General features: G+C 40.3%; 1 protein-coding gene across 2 annotated transcripts in view; it reads left to right on the top strand.

Moving 5' to 3' along the window:
* The window catches only part of MCM9 (minichromosome maintenance 9 homologous recombination repair factor), a 112263-nt gene extending 97648 nt beyond the window's left edge, over positions 1-14615 (top strand). For both annotated transcript variants that reach the window (XM_039246022.1, XM_039246023.1), the window contains 5 exons: positions 2897-3099; positions 3686-3889; positions 5497-5579; positions 6052-6197; positions 10703-14615. In XM_039246022.1, coding sequence (XP_039101953.1) covers positions 2897-3099; positions 3686-3889; positions 5497-5579; positions 6052-6197; positions 10703-12164 — 2098 coding nt within the window. In that variant the 3' untranslated portion in view covers positions 12165-14615. The remainder of the gene's footprint in view (positions 1-2896; positions 3100-3685; positions 3890-5496; positions 5580-6051; positions 6198-10702) is intronic.
* The last annotated feature ends 1554 nt before the right edge of the window (positions 14616-16169 follow it).

Below are 16169 nucleotides of genomic sequence, written 5' to 3'. Positions count from 1 at the left end.
ATCTTCTCCCATTCAGTAGGTTGGCTTTTTGTTTTCTTGATGGTTTCCTTCACTCTACAGAAGCCTTTTATTTTGATGTAATCCCGTTTATTTTTGCTTTCTTCTCTCTTATCTTAGGAGATTTACCTAGAAAATTATTGCTGTGGCTGATGTCAGAGAAATTACTGCCTGTTTTCTCTTCTAGGACTTTTGTGATTTCAGGTCTCTTGTTTAGGTTGTTAATGCATTTTATTTTTGTGCATGATACTGGAAAGTAGTCTGGTTTCATTCTTTTACATGTAGCTGTCCAGTTTTCCCAGCACAGTTTATTGAAAAGTGTGTCTTTTCCCCATTGTATATTCTTGCCTCCTCTGTCATAGAGTAATTGACCATATAATTGTGGGTTTATTTCCGGAGTCTCTATTCTCTTCCATTGATCTATGTGTATATTTTTATGCCAGTACTATGTTGTTGTGATTACTACAGTTTTATAGTGTATCTTGAAATCTAGAATTGTGATACCTCCAGCTTTGTTCTTCTTTCTCAGGATTGCTTTGACTATTTTGGGTCTTCTGTGATTCCATATAAACTTTAGTATTATTTGTTCTAGTTCTGTGAAAAATACTGTTGGCCTTTTATAGAGATTGCATTGAATTTGTAGACTGCTCTGGGTAGTATGGACATTTTAACAGTATTCTTCCAACCTGTAAGCATGGAATATCTTTTCATTTGTTTGTGTCATCTTCAATTTTTTTATAGTTTTCAGAATATAGATCTTTTACCTCTTCAGTTAAGTTTATTCCCACATATTTTATTCTTTCTGGTGCAACTATAAATAGTGTTTTGTTTTTTTAACATTTCTCTTTCTGCAACTTTGTTGCTAGTGTGTAGAAAAGCCACAAATTACTTGGTATTAATTTTGTAGACTGCCACTTTACCGAATTTATTACTTCTAGTAGTTTTTTTGGTGAATTCTTTAGGATTTTTCTGGATCTGAATAGACATTTTTCCAAAGAAGATCTACAGATGGCCAACAGACACATAAAAAAGATGCTTAGCATCACTAATTATCAGGGAAATGCAAATCAAAACTGTAATGGGATATTACCTGTTAGAATGGCTAAAATCAACAAGATAAGAAACAACAAATGGTTGGTGAAGATATGGAGAAAAAGGAACACCCATGCACTGTTGGTGGGAATGTTAGTTGGTTTACAGCTACTGTGGAAAACAGTATGGAGGTTCCTCAAAAATTAAAAATAGAAATGCCATAAGGTCCAATTGTTCTACTGTTGGAAAACAAAAACACAAACTCAAAAAAAGATATATGTACCCTCATGTTCATTGCAGCATTATTTACAATAGCCAAGACATGGAAGCAACCTAAGTGTTCATCAGTAGACATATGGATGAGGAAAATGTGTGTGTATATCCACGTGTGCACACACCGATACACACATATACACACTGGAATATTACACAGCCACAAAAAAGGATAAGATCATGCCATTTGAGACAACATGGATGGATCTTGAGGGTATTATGCTGAGTGAAATAAGTCAGAATGAGAAAGACAAGCACCATATGATTCCACTCATAAATGAAATCTAAAAAAATTTTTAAAAAAAGCAGAATCAGAACTATAAATACAGAGAACAAACTGATGGTTGCCGAAGGGGAGGAAAATGGGAGTTTGAGCAAAATACATGAATGGGAGAGGGAATCAGTTCAGTTCTGGAATGAGTAAGTCACAGTTCAATTATGGAAAGTAAGTTATGCAAATAAAAAGCAGAGCATAAGGCATACAATTGGTGATTTTGTATTAGTGATATAATGGGACAGATGGTAGCTACACTTGTGATGAACAGAGCATAATGTATAAACTTGTCAAATCAGGGGCTCCTGGTTGGCTCAGTCGGTTAAGCATCCAACTTCAGCTCAGGTCATGTTCTCACACTCCGTGGGTTCGAGCCCCGCGTCAGGCTCTGTGCTGACAGCTCAGAGCCTGGAGCCTGCTTCAGATTCTGTGTCTCCCGTCTCTCTGCCCCTCCCCTGCTCATGCTCTGTGTCTCTCTGTCTCTCAATAATAAATAAATGTTAAAAAATTAATAAATAAACTTGTCAAATCACTAAGTTATACACATACAATTTAATGTAACATTGTGTATCAGCTATGCTCACAACAAACCAAAAAAGTGATGCTGATCAATCCTTATTTTTCCTGACTTCCTTTCCCTCCCTTCCTTCCCCTCTCCCACTCCCTTCCCAACTTTCCCTTCCTCTTTCTGTGTCTCTGACTCTTGTTTCTTTCAGTTTTAGAAAAATCAAAAGAAATGAGTACACAAGTTTTTGCTTTACCCGCTCATCATTTTCCAAAGTCACCCTCACCCCTCACCTTCACTCTCTCACAAATACATATATCTAATCTCCACTTTAAAAAGTCAAGATGTTGTGAAGGGCCCAGTTCAAAAGCTACTTTGTATCATTTCTCTAATGATCTCTTCCAACCCATAAATGGATACACGTCATCTTAACTTCCCCTAGGAACTTTATCCTTCTAGAACTTACCATAGTCTTTCCTGTCTTACCATTATACCTGGTAGATTACAAGCTCCTTAAGAACAGTATCCATGTTTTATTTCGTTTTGTACACCTCTTAGCACCCAGAAAAGGGATCTACTCATAGTAGGGGCGTAAGAAGTGTTTATGTAACAATAACTTCCCTTCAGCATAGGCTACTGTTAATGTACTTCCTTTGAACTTGGTGTTTGTGATACCTCCTTGTATCATTCCATATTCCCTTTCACACAGTTTCTCTGGATTTTCAAGGTACAAGATTTTCTTTTTATTAACAAGTTTAATTTTGCTTTTTATTTGAATCTCAACAGTCAGTGAATTGTACCCTCTCTTTTAATAGCCTCGTGTGCAAGCTGAACACAAGGACCACCATTCTGGCAGCAACTAACCCCAAAGGCCAGTATGACCCCCATGAGTCCGTGTCCGTGAACATCGCCCTTGGCAGCCCACTCTTAAGTCGATTTGATCTGATCCTGGTTTTGCTTGATACCAAGAATGAAGACTGGGATCGTATAATTTCCTCCTTTATCTTAGAAAACAAAGGTATGTGGAGATAAATCATTCACATTGATGGAGAAAAAGTAGACATAACTATGTGAAATTCTCTTTGAAGAAAATTAAGTAAGGTTCCATACCTAACTGGAAATAGAGAGATACTTAGATCGAAGGCAGTGAGAGGGGCCAGTTAGTGTGCCCAGAATAATGAGCAGAAGGAAAGGGCCCTCTGATGATAGTATAGTTGGTACATATGTTCTTTGTGATTAAAAGAGGGCAAACTGTGGTATATAGTTACCACCTACCTCTTGTACGCCAAGAAAACTGGACTGAATTTTGAAACAGATCTCTTTAAATTAAATTAGATTTACTCAAATACTGTGTATTACTATAGGCAGACCAGAATTATTCTGGATAATTTTAACCCCTGTAGGAAGCTTACCTTTATTAAGCTTAGATCCTAAGGCTGCTTGTTCTTGAACTATATGCCATGCAGAATCAGGTCTGGGTTTCGGTGGCCACAAAGCTGCAGGTTATCTTTTTTAAAAATGAGCACAAGAACTTTATCAGAACCCTTAAAGTGAGGTGTTTGCTTGTTCTTAGAAATTGCTGACCTCGCACCTGATATATACAGGTTACCCAAGCAAATCAGAGAAGCTCTGGAGCATGGAAAAGATGAAAACCTACTTCTGCCTGATTAGGAATCTACAGCCTACGCTGTCTGATGTGGGAAATCAGGTTCTTCTCCGGTACTACCAGATGCAGAGACAGAGCGATTCCCGGAACGCTGCCCGGACCACCATCCGCCTGCTCGAAAGCTTGATCCGATTAGCAGAAGGTTGATTTCTTTCAACAAATAATACTTCTTTCGGGTGCCCAGTATGTGCAAGGCATGGAGCTTGGCACCATGAATTAAAAGATGAATAAGAAGAATTTCTAAGGTGCTCATAGTTGCTTGAAAAGCAAAGGCTCTGAGCTATGAAACCTGCATTCTTCTGGGGACATATTATGGGTATTGAGAAGAGTGTAGCATCATTAAGGAAGAGGACCCTTGGTAACATGATTCACTTAGAAAGTCTTATTTACTAATGTTTGTCTCTCAGTGGTAGTCTGTTAGCATTTTGGGTAGAGTACTTTCTTGTTTAGAGTTGTTTCCTGTGTAGCATATCTTTTTTTTTCCTCACTAATTGCTATTCACAGCCTATCACTAACATAATAGATGAGCCCATCCCTTAAGGCATGAGACTAATGTGCATACATACAACTGACATGCATCTCAAGACTTTTTTTCTAGGGGCACCTGGGTGGCTCAGTCAGTTAAGCATCTGACTTCAGCTTAGGTCATGATCTCATGGTTCGTGAGTTCAAGCCCCGCATCAGCCTTTGTGCTGACAGCTCAGAGCCTGGAGCCTGCTTCAGATTCTGTGTCTCACTCTCTCTCTGTCCCTCCCCCATTTGCACTCTTTCTCTCTAAATAAATAAATAAACAAACATCAAGACCTTTTTTTTTTTCTAATACTGGCTTTTATATTTAGCCCTTAAAATAATTCTTAAAAAAATTCCATGTGAACTGACTGTATCATATGATGACAATATATGCCTAATAAAAAGTTTTAGAAAACAAACATACTTCACTTGTCAAGGATTTATAGCTAATATTAAGACAAGAAGCATCCCAAACGCAGGCTTGTGAGTTTGGTAGTTTTGAAAAGCTCACAAATAAAGAGAAGTGCCAGAGATGAGAAATGAGTTTAATATTCTGTATTTCTATAATAGACTAGAAAATGAGCATTAATGGGGCACCTGGATGGCTCAGTTAAGAGTCCGACCCTTAGTTTCAGCTCCGGTCATGATCTCACGGTTTAAGCCCTGCTTTGGGCTCTGTGCTGGTAACACTTGGGATTCTCTCTCTCCTTATCTCTCTGCCCCTCCCCCACTCACAGACATGCACCTCTCTCTGTCTCTCTCTCAAAATAAATAAATATTTTTAAACATGGAAATAAAAAGTTGAATATTAGATATATGCTTATGTAACCCTTTGCCCCTTTCTTTATTGGAGCCCAGAGTACTTTTCATGTAAATACCCAGAATTGCCATGGGCTGTGAAAGGTCAGGCCCATCATTAGAGAAACAACTTTAAAACTAGTTGAAATTAGACTTGTGGGGTGCCTGGATGGCCCACTTGGTTAAGCATCTGACTCTTAATCTCGGCTCAGATCTTGATCTCAGGGTTGTGAGTTAAAGCCCCACGCTGGGCTCCATGCTGGGTATGGAGCCTACTTAAAAAGAAAGAAAGAAATTAGACCTTCGTGGTTGTTTTAGTAAAATGAATTTGTTATTAGTAGCTCATTCATAAAATATAGTTTTTCAGGGAGGTCAGGTAAACCATTACATTTGTCACCTCAAGTGTTCATTAAAAAATTTCTGTCTTCATAATTTTCTTAGCTCATGCTCGCCTGATGTTTCGTGACACTGTGACTCTGGAAGATGCTATTACAGCGGTGTCAGTAATGGAATCCTCAATGCAGGTAAGAGTATTTTGCACCTAATATTTGAACTCTAGTTATAAACATTAAAAAAAACAAGTTATAGTATATCAGGAGTTATAAAAGTGATCATAGCCTAGATCTAATAATTTCAGGATATATCCAAAGGAAACCATTAAAAAGAAGGGAAAACATGGTCATGGAAACATTCTTTGCATCAGTAGCATTGCTTTTGCCCACTGTGTGCAGTAGTGGATCTCACCTTTTTTTCCTCAACATGTCTGAGGGGCACTCACTGTCCTGCTAGTGACAGTGTGTTTCCTGGACCAGTGCTTGCCACCAGTGCTGGAGGGAGAGAACCGTTGAAATTTGCAAAAGGCCGCAGGTGATTGACAGCCAAGATGGGAGTGGAGAGGGCTGATCTGGGATCAGTGGCCTCCAGTGTATGCCTCCTCTCTGCAGGTTGACTGGTTGACTCTCTCTGGTATTTTCCATTTTCTCAAAACCCCTTCAGGGAGGTGCACTGCTAGGAGGTGTGAACGCACTCCACACTTCCTTTCCTGAAAACCCTCTGCAGCAGTACCAGAGGCAGTGTGAACTCATTCTAGAAAAGCTGGAGCTGCACAACCTCTTGAGTGAAGAGCTAAGAAGACTTGAAAGGTGAGAAAAGAAACCCAGGCAAAGGTTTATAATGGAAAATACTTGTTTGACATTTAGTAAAATGAAGGAGGTGGAAATTAAGTGGAAAATTTGTCTGTGCTCTCTGTAGGGGATTGTTTCAGTTGTCTGTTGCTGTATAATCAACTAACCCAAAGCTCAATGGCTTAAAAAACAAAAACAAAACCACCACCACCACCACCACCATTTTATTGCTCACTTTTCTGAAAGTCAGAAATTCGCTTATTTCCACTCCACATAGTGTCAGTCAGGATCACTCATATACCTGCATTTAGCTGGGAGCTCAGGTGGAATTGGAACATCGAGAATGGTCTCCCTCACATGTGTGGTGCCTTGGAGGGGGTGGTTTAAATGGCTGGGGGCTCTCTCTACCATAGGGGAGTCAGAGTTCTGACATGGTAGCTTAATGCTCCAACAGAGCAAAAATGGAAGCTGGCAGGCCTCATGAGCTGGGCCAGAGCTGGTAACAGCATCATTTCTGCCACATATAGGTCAGAGCAAGTCACAAGGTCAGCCCCCATGCAAGGTAGGAGGAAAGAGACACCACCTCTTGATAGGAGGAGTGACATAGCTACATTTCTTTGGCTTGCTGATTTGGTGAGCCTCATGGAGAACACTAGCAGCTTCTTTACTATATACTATATATGGTAAACTATATATTAATTACTGAATTTATACCACTGGTTCCCTATTACATGAACAGCAGGTTGGCTACTCAGAGTTCATCCCCAAGACATGCAGTTTCCATGGAATCAAGAAACCGTGGTAAATGGGCTTTATTCTGTTCACCACTACTACTTCATCCTCTTCTCTTTATTTGGGTCAATATAAAAGACTGGTGCCATTCAGAAAAGTGGCTGGGAATGCTGTTAAGAAAGAGGAAGTTGAACTCCAGGAGGGCAGTCTACCCCAGGCTAGACCCAGATACAAAATATTATCATAATTTGGCTTTATCACTTTTCCTTGCCAGGTGAGGACATGGGATAGGGAGTTTACCTAAAGAATCATAGTGTTTATTAATATTTTAATTTTATTCTTAACGGTTTTAAAGCTCTCTTCCAAGCGTAATAAATATTTGGTCTCTTTTTTTTTTTTCTTTAATGTTTATTTGTGTGTGAGAGAGAGACAGAGCACGAGGAGAGGGGCAGAGAGAAAGGGAGACACAGAATCTGAAGCAGCCTCCAAGCAGTCAGCACAGAACCCAATGTAAGGCTCGAACCCACAGACTGCAAGATCATGACCTGAGCCCAAGTCGGATCCTTAACTGACTGAGCCACTCAGGCTCCCCGTAAACATTTGATCTTTATTTAACCCTGGTGAAAGAAAATCACAGGTAGAAGCCTGAGGCCCAGATTACTTTCTGGCCAGCTGAATAGTATGTTTTTAAGGTTTGAGAAATAGAGATAACTTGTACCAACCTTCACCTGGGAGACGCCCTCCTGGTTCATTAGCAACAGCTCTGACCCTCCCTTCAGCATCATGATTTTCCTTCCCATCATCCCCAGATTCATGACCTTTAAAATTTCACATATTTAACAGACAAAAAAGAAAATCTCCAGTGAGAACAATGTATTTTGTTAAAGAGGGAAAACTGTTTCTCCTCCAACAGGATAGCAACTCAAGAATGACAAAAACAATGTTTCAGAACTCAGCTTTGTAATGATTTGTTAAAATGTGGGAAGGAACAGGTCATGTGCATTACCTAGAGAATTTTTGCCCAAACTTTAATGTTTGTATGCTCCTTGCGTACATGAGCTTCTAAAAAAGCTAGACTTTGAGGGTGTGTCTGTGACACACAAGTGAGCGTTGGCAGAGGTATCCATCTGGTTATCTTAGTGATCAGGGTGAGTGGCTCAGTAATTGCCCTGAGTCTGGCAACTGGCTTTGACCTTGAAGCTGGGGGCTGGTGAAAGGAGTTCACGTAGAAGCAGAGCGGCTGCTGAAGGAGAATTGGAGACTGAGATGGGATTGTTGACTGAAAAAGTATAACCTTGAGAATTCTTTCCCGGGCTTTTCTCCTTTCACTCACTGCCTGCATCCAGTAGCATTCTCTCTCAAATTCATGAAACCCCAGCACAGCCTTCCTGGGGGCACTGTGGGGACTGGCTTTGTGTTGCTAATACCCAGTGCCCCTAGTATAAAATCAACCCCCTTTCCTTTTAGTCTCCTGGTTTTTTAATGATCCAGAGCCTAGTGTTAAGATGAAAGCTACTCCTTCAGTTCTTTTATGGGTTGATGTAGTGGATCCTTTTTCGGCCTGCCCTGGGCCTGGCTTGGCTTTTGGAAAGGCTGTTCATTTTGACTGAGCAGAAACCGGGCATTTGGACTACCAAAAGCTGTCATGTGCTGTATTCAGGAAGGAAAGGTATGTAAAGCTCAGAATCAGTGTTATGTGATGGCAAAATAGCGGTCACACTTAACAAATTCAAAATAAATTTCCCTCCCTCCTGGAGGGAAAGAAGAAGAGTAGGTAATGATCTAAACAAAAATGGGATTCTGCCTTAAAATATTCTTTTCTTCTGGTATGTCTTTGTAATGCAGAGGCGTGTCCCTGTGTTGACCCTCAAAGTAACAAAACCAGGTGTCCTGCAAATGACAGAGCATGACCTCCAAGACACATCTAAGGCTAATCTTCTCAAGCGAGAAAAGCCCATGTGGCATATGGGTTTATCCCCTCAGGAAAGACTTGTCTGTTCCTTAAGATGGTCATATATGACTCATAAAACTATTTGTACCTTTATCACACTTTTCTTCTGGAAAATACTTTCCAGTGACAGCCAGCCTCAAATGGTGGTCATTGTATCCACCTGAAAACAGAACGCAAAGAGATTGTCTTTTAGGAAGGTATAGTAAAACTGGAAACATTTTATGAAGGGGAGAATTTGATTCCCAAAGTCAGAATTAAGACTAAAATGGTAGGGGGGCGCCTGGGTGGCTCAGTCGGTTGAGCGTCCGACTTTGGCTCAGGTCATGATCTCACGGTTCGTGGGTTCGAGCCCCGCATACGGCTCTGTGCTGACTGCCAGCTCAGGGCCTGGAGCCTGCTTCGGATTCTGTGTCTCCCTCTCTCGCTGACCCTCCCCTGCTCATGCTGTCTCTAGCTCTCTCTCAAAAATAAATAAAACATTAAAAAAAAAAAAAAAGACTAAAATGGTAGGACTAAGTTACTCTACCCCTTAAAATTCCCTGTCTTTTAGAACATTCTTTTATGGAGCTTTAGCAATTATGAGTATCCCTGACCCCAATTTGATGTATATTAGATAGTAGTAATTTTGCAAGCAATTTCAGGTTTTTTTGTTTGGCTGTGACTATGGTGAATATCAATTTTGCTGTATTGATGTGTCCATATCTACAGTAAGTGAATATAGCCCAATATTTTTATCATAATTTTTTGTTGTTTTTTTTCCTGATGGTAAGAGGTAATACATGCTTTTAATAGAGTATTTTGAAAAGTAACAGTAATAAATTAAGAAGACAAAAATCACATATAATCTTATTTCTCAGAGATGCCTACATTAGCATTTTAATGTGTTTAAATATATTTAAATCTAAAATTCATTTAAATGTAATGTATTTTTTTCCCATACCTTTTTCTATGATTACACATGATTTTTAGAATAATTTACTCATCTGCTCTTTGGCTTAGTTCCTTTTCAAATTTAACACATGGAAGTGGGATCACGTTGCCCCTTATACTGATAAGTTATTCCTTTTGAGACACTGTCATCTCTGTAGGAAATCGATCCTCTGGCATTGTTTCTATTTCTGGTATGCCCAAGATTGAGAATGACTATCACTGATCAGATCCTTCATTCTGGAAGGTCAGTAGGTTTCACCTCCGTGTCACCTGGATAGAGAGTAGCTGCCCAGAACATGTGTTGAAACATGGCTGCGCTTGGCAGGAAAGATGTCACACTTGCCTGGGGGAGGTGTGCCACAGACGTGATGCCACAGTGTCATGTGAGCCACGGTGTCTGCTCCCAAGGAAGGTGACTTTTAGGTGCACTAAGATTCAGAACTCAGGTGGAGAGATGTGAGGAGATCATGGTCTCCGGTCTTGCACTTTGTTTCTGACCTGCAGACTGGCTACGGAAGAGCCACTCGATCAGCTGCTGTGTAGAGACTTACAAGTCTGTGGTAGAGGACCATGCAACAGGAGAGATAAGAATGAGCATTTTACACTGACCTTCAGACAATCTTAAATGAATTAAATGGACTTTCAGAGAGATCTAAAGATGTAGACAAACCTGCTACTTTGTTTCCTTTGTTTCACTTCGGTTTTAAAATGATTATCAGAGCACTTACATTCTGTACTGATGAGAAAGGATCATATCCTCGTGCTGCTCTAAGAGACTGTATTTGGTTATTAATTGGAATTATGCTGGACTCAAGCCTTTAGATGGTATCTCAGAGACTAAAGAAATGGAAAGGTTAAAGCAAATTCTCTTCTCTTCAAAATACGTTTTCCTTTTTTATCTCTGCCGTAGGTTACAGAATCAGAGTCCCTACCAATCCCAGCCCCAGGCAGTGGAGGCAGAGACTAACCCACCATCCTTGAAAAGTGATCCAGGAGAAGAATGCAAGTCCAGAATCAGGTCAGCAAGGCAGGAAGTGAACTGTAGCATCCCAATGTCCCCTGCTGGGGGCAGTCCCCAGGGAAGCCCACTTCCCAGCTCCCTGTCCCCACTGGGGCCTGATACATCAACAAATAGAAAACATTCACCTGAGCACAAACACAGCAAAGGTGACAGTTTGGACTGGTTTGACTGCATAGCAGCTCATCAGATTGAACCCAGAAACACTGTTCCCATGTCTCCCAGAACAACTGGGGGGAAAATGGCTTTGAAAGTCGTCCGGAACAAGTCTCAAGGTAAGGAAAGGAGTGAGCCAGGCCAAAAGAGCAAATTGGAAACTGGACAGCTTTCAGCACCAGGAGAGACAGAAGCTTCATCGAGGCCAGACAGTGTGGAAGCTAAAGAGGCAAAAAAGGCAGCAATGCTTTCCGAAGCGGCAGTGTCTGCCGGCGAGCCAGACTCGGTACTGACGCAGCACGTCTCCAGGAAGCTGCACAAGCTGCGCAAGGCGAGGGCCCAGGAGATGTGCAGGAATACCGCTAGGGCACCTTCACGGCCCACGGGCCCTCGTCATCCTCGCTCCGGTCCCGCACACAGCCCACAAGGAGAAACCCCCAAAAGAACGAGACAGAAATCTGTTGTTCAGATGGAAGAGCCTGAACTTGAAAGTCCTGAGAGTCCAGGTCCCCCGTTGGCCAAACTGGCAAAATTTACTTTCAAACCAAAGTCGAAACTGATCCACTCCCCTGAAGACCATAGTCACGTGTCTCCGGGCACAACTGAAGTAGCCGCCCCAGGTTCTGCAACTCCCTGCATTGCAAGCAGAGACTCAGCTTCGCCTGTGAAGGGTCCACAGAAGTTGGCCTCTCCCTCAGAAAGCAGAAACTCAAACCAGCCACAGGCTGAGACAAAGCAGGTGTCCCAGAAGCCACCGGAGGAAGATGGATCAAGAGAGGAGAGCGAACACGCCCCTGAAAGGAGAGCCATCCAGCGTGAAGTAGAGCTTGGGAACAAGACTGGGCGTTTTCATCTCACTTGTCAAAGAGACAGAAAGGAAGAGGTCTCGTGCAGCAATAAAAGCAGCAAAGTTCACGCTTGCACATTAGCCAAATTGGCAGACTTCTCCTTTACCTCCCCCTCTGAATCCAAACCAGAATCCCTTCCTCCTTCTGCAAGTGCGAACCTGGGAGAGAGAGGCCCAAGCCCGCCTCCCGGGACTGCAGCTCCAGCGCCTGGCAAGAAGAGGAGAACTTTCCAGCTGGAGGGGTCCGCTGAGAGATTGACTCTTTCCAAAAAGTCTCTTTTTACTTTATCAGAACTAGATGATGAAGCATTGGATTTTGATTGGGATGAAGAAATGAGAAAAAAGCCATAATCATGAAAAGCTTTCAGGTCAAATTTCAGCCTCCCCAACTCAACACAGCACCTTCAGGATATCAACGTGGTGTTTATATATGAACAGAACTCTTGGCTGTATTGAGTTCCATTTGGAATATCGGCTCCCCTGAATTTATAATTTCACCTTTATCTTCATGACTTGAAAAGTTATATAATCAGTGTCGGGCAGTGTCATACCAGCACTCAAATTAATTGACATGGTGCTTAATTTTGCAAATGTAATACTTGTATTCCTAAAGATGTTTCTGTTTGTTTTGGTTTGTGTTTTTTTGTTAGTTTTGTTCTGTTATTTTGTTTTTGTTTTTGTTTTTGTTTTAATGGGAGTAGGGTCTTCCAGAGATTGCTTCTTTCATTTACTCAGGAACAAATACCAGGAAGGTAGCCCTCATAAAGCTAACAGGTTAGATGAACAATTTTCTATTTTTTCCTTTTTTTTCTTCACCCAAGATGTGCTGAGTGTGACAGATATATATTGTAATTTGCTAAAATGATGTGATTTTTCTAATATTTTTGTGTTTAATCTCATGTGTCAGATTAGATGTGACTAATGCTTTTCCTTCTTAAAGAGGCGTCCTTACAGTTTCATGGTATTCTTTAAAGATCTGGCAACTGGTCAAACAGTCACTTTCTCAAGTATTGACCTTTGAAGTTTTCCCTGTTTTCTCGAACTAACATTTTGTGCTTCAGATTCTTTGTATTGTTGGGGGCTGGAGGGGTCTACCTTCAACACAACCTAAATCCTGTAGTTAGGGGAATCTGTAGTAATCTCAATCATGTGTCATGGCATCTACCCAAATGGTTAATATGGAAATGTGATTCCTACTAAGTTATGATTCATTTGTCTTCAAAACCAAGCAAATGATGACTGTGTTCAGTAGCAATAGACATCTCAAGCTTTGTCTTTCTTAAGTCCTTTTAAAATCACTGTTTCCTTTGGATTCTAGCAGGGCCTGTTAGGATTTCTTAATTACAGACTTTGTCTTCTGAATTACGAATTTTTAAAACAATAATAAAGTCTTCCATTGTCTAAGGGACTTTTAGCTGTGAAGAATATCCAAAACTGTATGTACTTTGTTTAATGATTGCTTCATTAAGTTCATACCAAAAAAATTAAGGAACTCCAAAAATTCTTGAGCATTTAAACATTAATTCCAAAACTGACTAATTAAATTTTCTGAAAAATGTTAAACTGTGAGTACAAATTGATGAGTCTTTTGAAATAACACCTTAAACAGCCAGTGAGAGACATATATAAGCAGTGATTGTAAAATGTACTATTGCACATTCACCTCACCCTATTCTGAAACATTAAGATTATGGTTTAGGTAATTTCTTGTTACTTCTGTACTTACTTAATAACTTCCCAATGTAGTATAATTCATAATGTGACCTATCCCTAATGTCTCAGTGTTAGTACTTTCCTGAGTTTCAGTAGTCTGACTAGAAATGAGGGAAAAGGAGAGGATCCAGGTTATTGACAGGTTGAATCTTGGTCTAGACACAGTCTAGTCTGATTGCATAGATGGGTAATTCAAACTGAGTCACGACGCCGAGCTGTTGTTTCTGTTTTTGTGGTAAACTTTTAAGTCCTCCTTTTATAAATGTTTGTCTTTGAAACTTGGTACCTCTTGCAGTTATGATGTATTAAAAGCACTGCATGGCTGGCAGTACCTAACCTGTTGGCTTGTCACGAGAGTATTTTGATGTCTTCTGTTCTCATTATTTAAAATGGCTGTGTTCCTCATTGGGAATCTTGATTCTCTAGAACTTGCACTTCTTGGTAATGAGGGATTTACGTAGTTAACTTATGTCTTCGGGACATTGAATGATTCATGTTCAGAGCCTGGAGCCTGCTTTGGATTCTGTGTCTCCCTCTCTCTATGACCCTCCCCTGCTTCTGCAGTCTCTCTCTCTCTCTCAGAAAAAAATAATACAGTGTTAAATTATCTCTCTTCCTTAGTTATTGTATATAACCACCTGTGCCACCTGCTACCTAGTTATTCTTTGTACTCAGCATGCATCCTATTATTTATGCTAATAAATCCACCCTGTTTTTTATTTTAGTACTTTCCTCTGTCAGGATCATTTGGCCAAATTACAAGTTCCGTGTACTTTTTTCTTTGATGCTTACCCAGTTAGAAATAACTATATAGATATTGTAAACAGATAAACTTATTAGAAGGAATAAAATAAGTTCAATGTGAACACTCCCCTACTTACTGAAAAATTAAACTTGTATCACAGCCTTACTTTTGGGTTACGACTACCTTGCTGTGCTTGTATTTGATGCTCAGAATCTGACAACTTGGTCAATCGGAAGTCCCATTATGTTGATGCCTATGTCCTTTTAGGACTCTTGACATTTCTAAAAGTATCTGTAGTATCTGAAAATAACAGCATGCGCCAGACACATTTTGATTTTTTTTTTCCTGCCTCAAGTCTTACAATCAGCTACCCCCTAAGGCAGTCTACTCCCTTTATAGGCCAGTCATATTATAGGCCAAACTCACGGTCTTAAGGGTACCCAGGGTCAAAAGTACTACTGCTGCTCTTGGCTCCCTGTAGTAGTTTTAGAGCTGAAAATGTCTAATGTCCTGAGGTCACATTCTATCCTGCTGTGTCCTATTTTTCTTACACTATGTGATTTCACAAGACTTCCTCTTATATGGTATTTAGCATGTGCCAAAGAAGCACATAGGCCTCTTGGGGGGAAGTATGTACATTTTCAAAAATCATATTTCTGGTCAATAAAGGAAGGTATAAAAATAACCTTCAATTCTGCATCAGCATGTCAGAATACTCTTTATTTCATTGCCAGTGAACTGGTTGAAAACATTTTAATAATGTAGAATTATACCTAATTTGTGAGAAGACCAAACCATAATTTTAACTCTATAACTATGTAGAAGAAAGGAATTTTCTGATCCTGTAAAAGATAATCTCCTCAGTGTGTATGTGGTAGTCTAAAATTTATAGTAGGGATTTTATTATAATTTTTAGTGTTTCTTAGAAATAACAGACAGCATAAGCTTATTATTCTGATATCTTTAACTGTTTGCCTTAATTTAAACTTTAAACTTTTTCTGATGCTATACCAAAACTTTAATAATAGAGATCTACCCTTGGTTGGCAAATCTGAATTCCCACAAACACTGTACCTACTTTCTATGCTTTCTTCAAGTGCTAAAGCTGCCTAGCTGGTAGACTTACTGCAAGACCAGTTGTAGGCATAATCTTAGGTCAACCACAAGGAGGATACCTTGAGGTCACTTTTGGCCAGTCCACAGCATTTGGGAATTCAGAACCAACCTGCACTCAAAGTCTGGGTCATTAGGGCCTACCTGCAGCTGGTTAACCTTTCAGATGCAGTTTATCCGATGGCCTCGTTCCAAATCTAACGAACTCACAGTGTGGCAGGCTAGGCCAGTGCACATTCTTCAGTGGTCAGAATAACATCTCCCATGCCTGCTTTCCATATTGTTAACAATTAAGATGGATAGAGGAATACTCCTGGCTCATGTTAGTGCTCACTCCCATAGGGCTTTTGCCATCCATGTCCCCTGCGACAAGTGCCATAGCGCCCCCAGGTATATGGGAAGCCATTACTCACACACCTCCTTCACCATTTCTCAAAAGACATAACATACACAGGGAGCTGTAGAAATTGCTCCCTGTGATGCACTTCTCTGTTCTTATATCAGTTCCCCTGTCTCTTCTTAAAGGCTTAAAAATGCATCTAGATTTAATGTTTATATTAAATATTAAATACTAATATTACTGTTAATCATGTATTAAATAAAAGAACTTGACAGAAATGTCAAGTTAGGCTTAACTACATTGTTGATGTGTCTATGTAAATACGCTGATTCAAGATAAAGTCTCAGAAGGGAAATAGGATTTATACACTGGGTCTGATCTCCCCAGGAAGTAGGGTATCAGTTATTTCTCTTCTGAGCACAAATGGTTTTCAGGCCACTCTTCT

This window comes from Hyaena hyaena, unplaced genomic scaffold, assembly GCF_003009895.1.
Source record: "Hyaena hyaena isolate Hyena2069 unplaced genomic scaffold, ASM300989v1 scaffold_279, whole genome shotgun sequence".
Taxonomy (NCBI): domain Eukaryota; kingdom Metazoa; phylum Chordata; class Mammalia; order Carnivora; family Hyaenidae; genus Hyaena; species Hyaena hyaena.
Note: the sequence above shows the minus strand (reverse complement) of the source record. Positions and strands in the feature narration are given on the sequence as shown.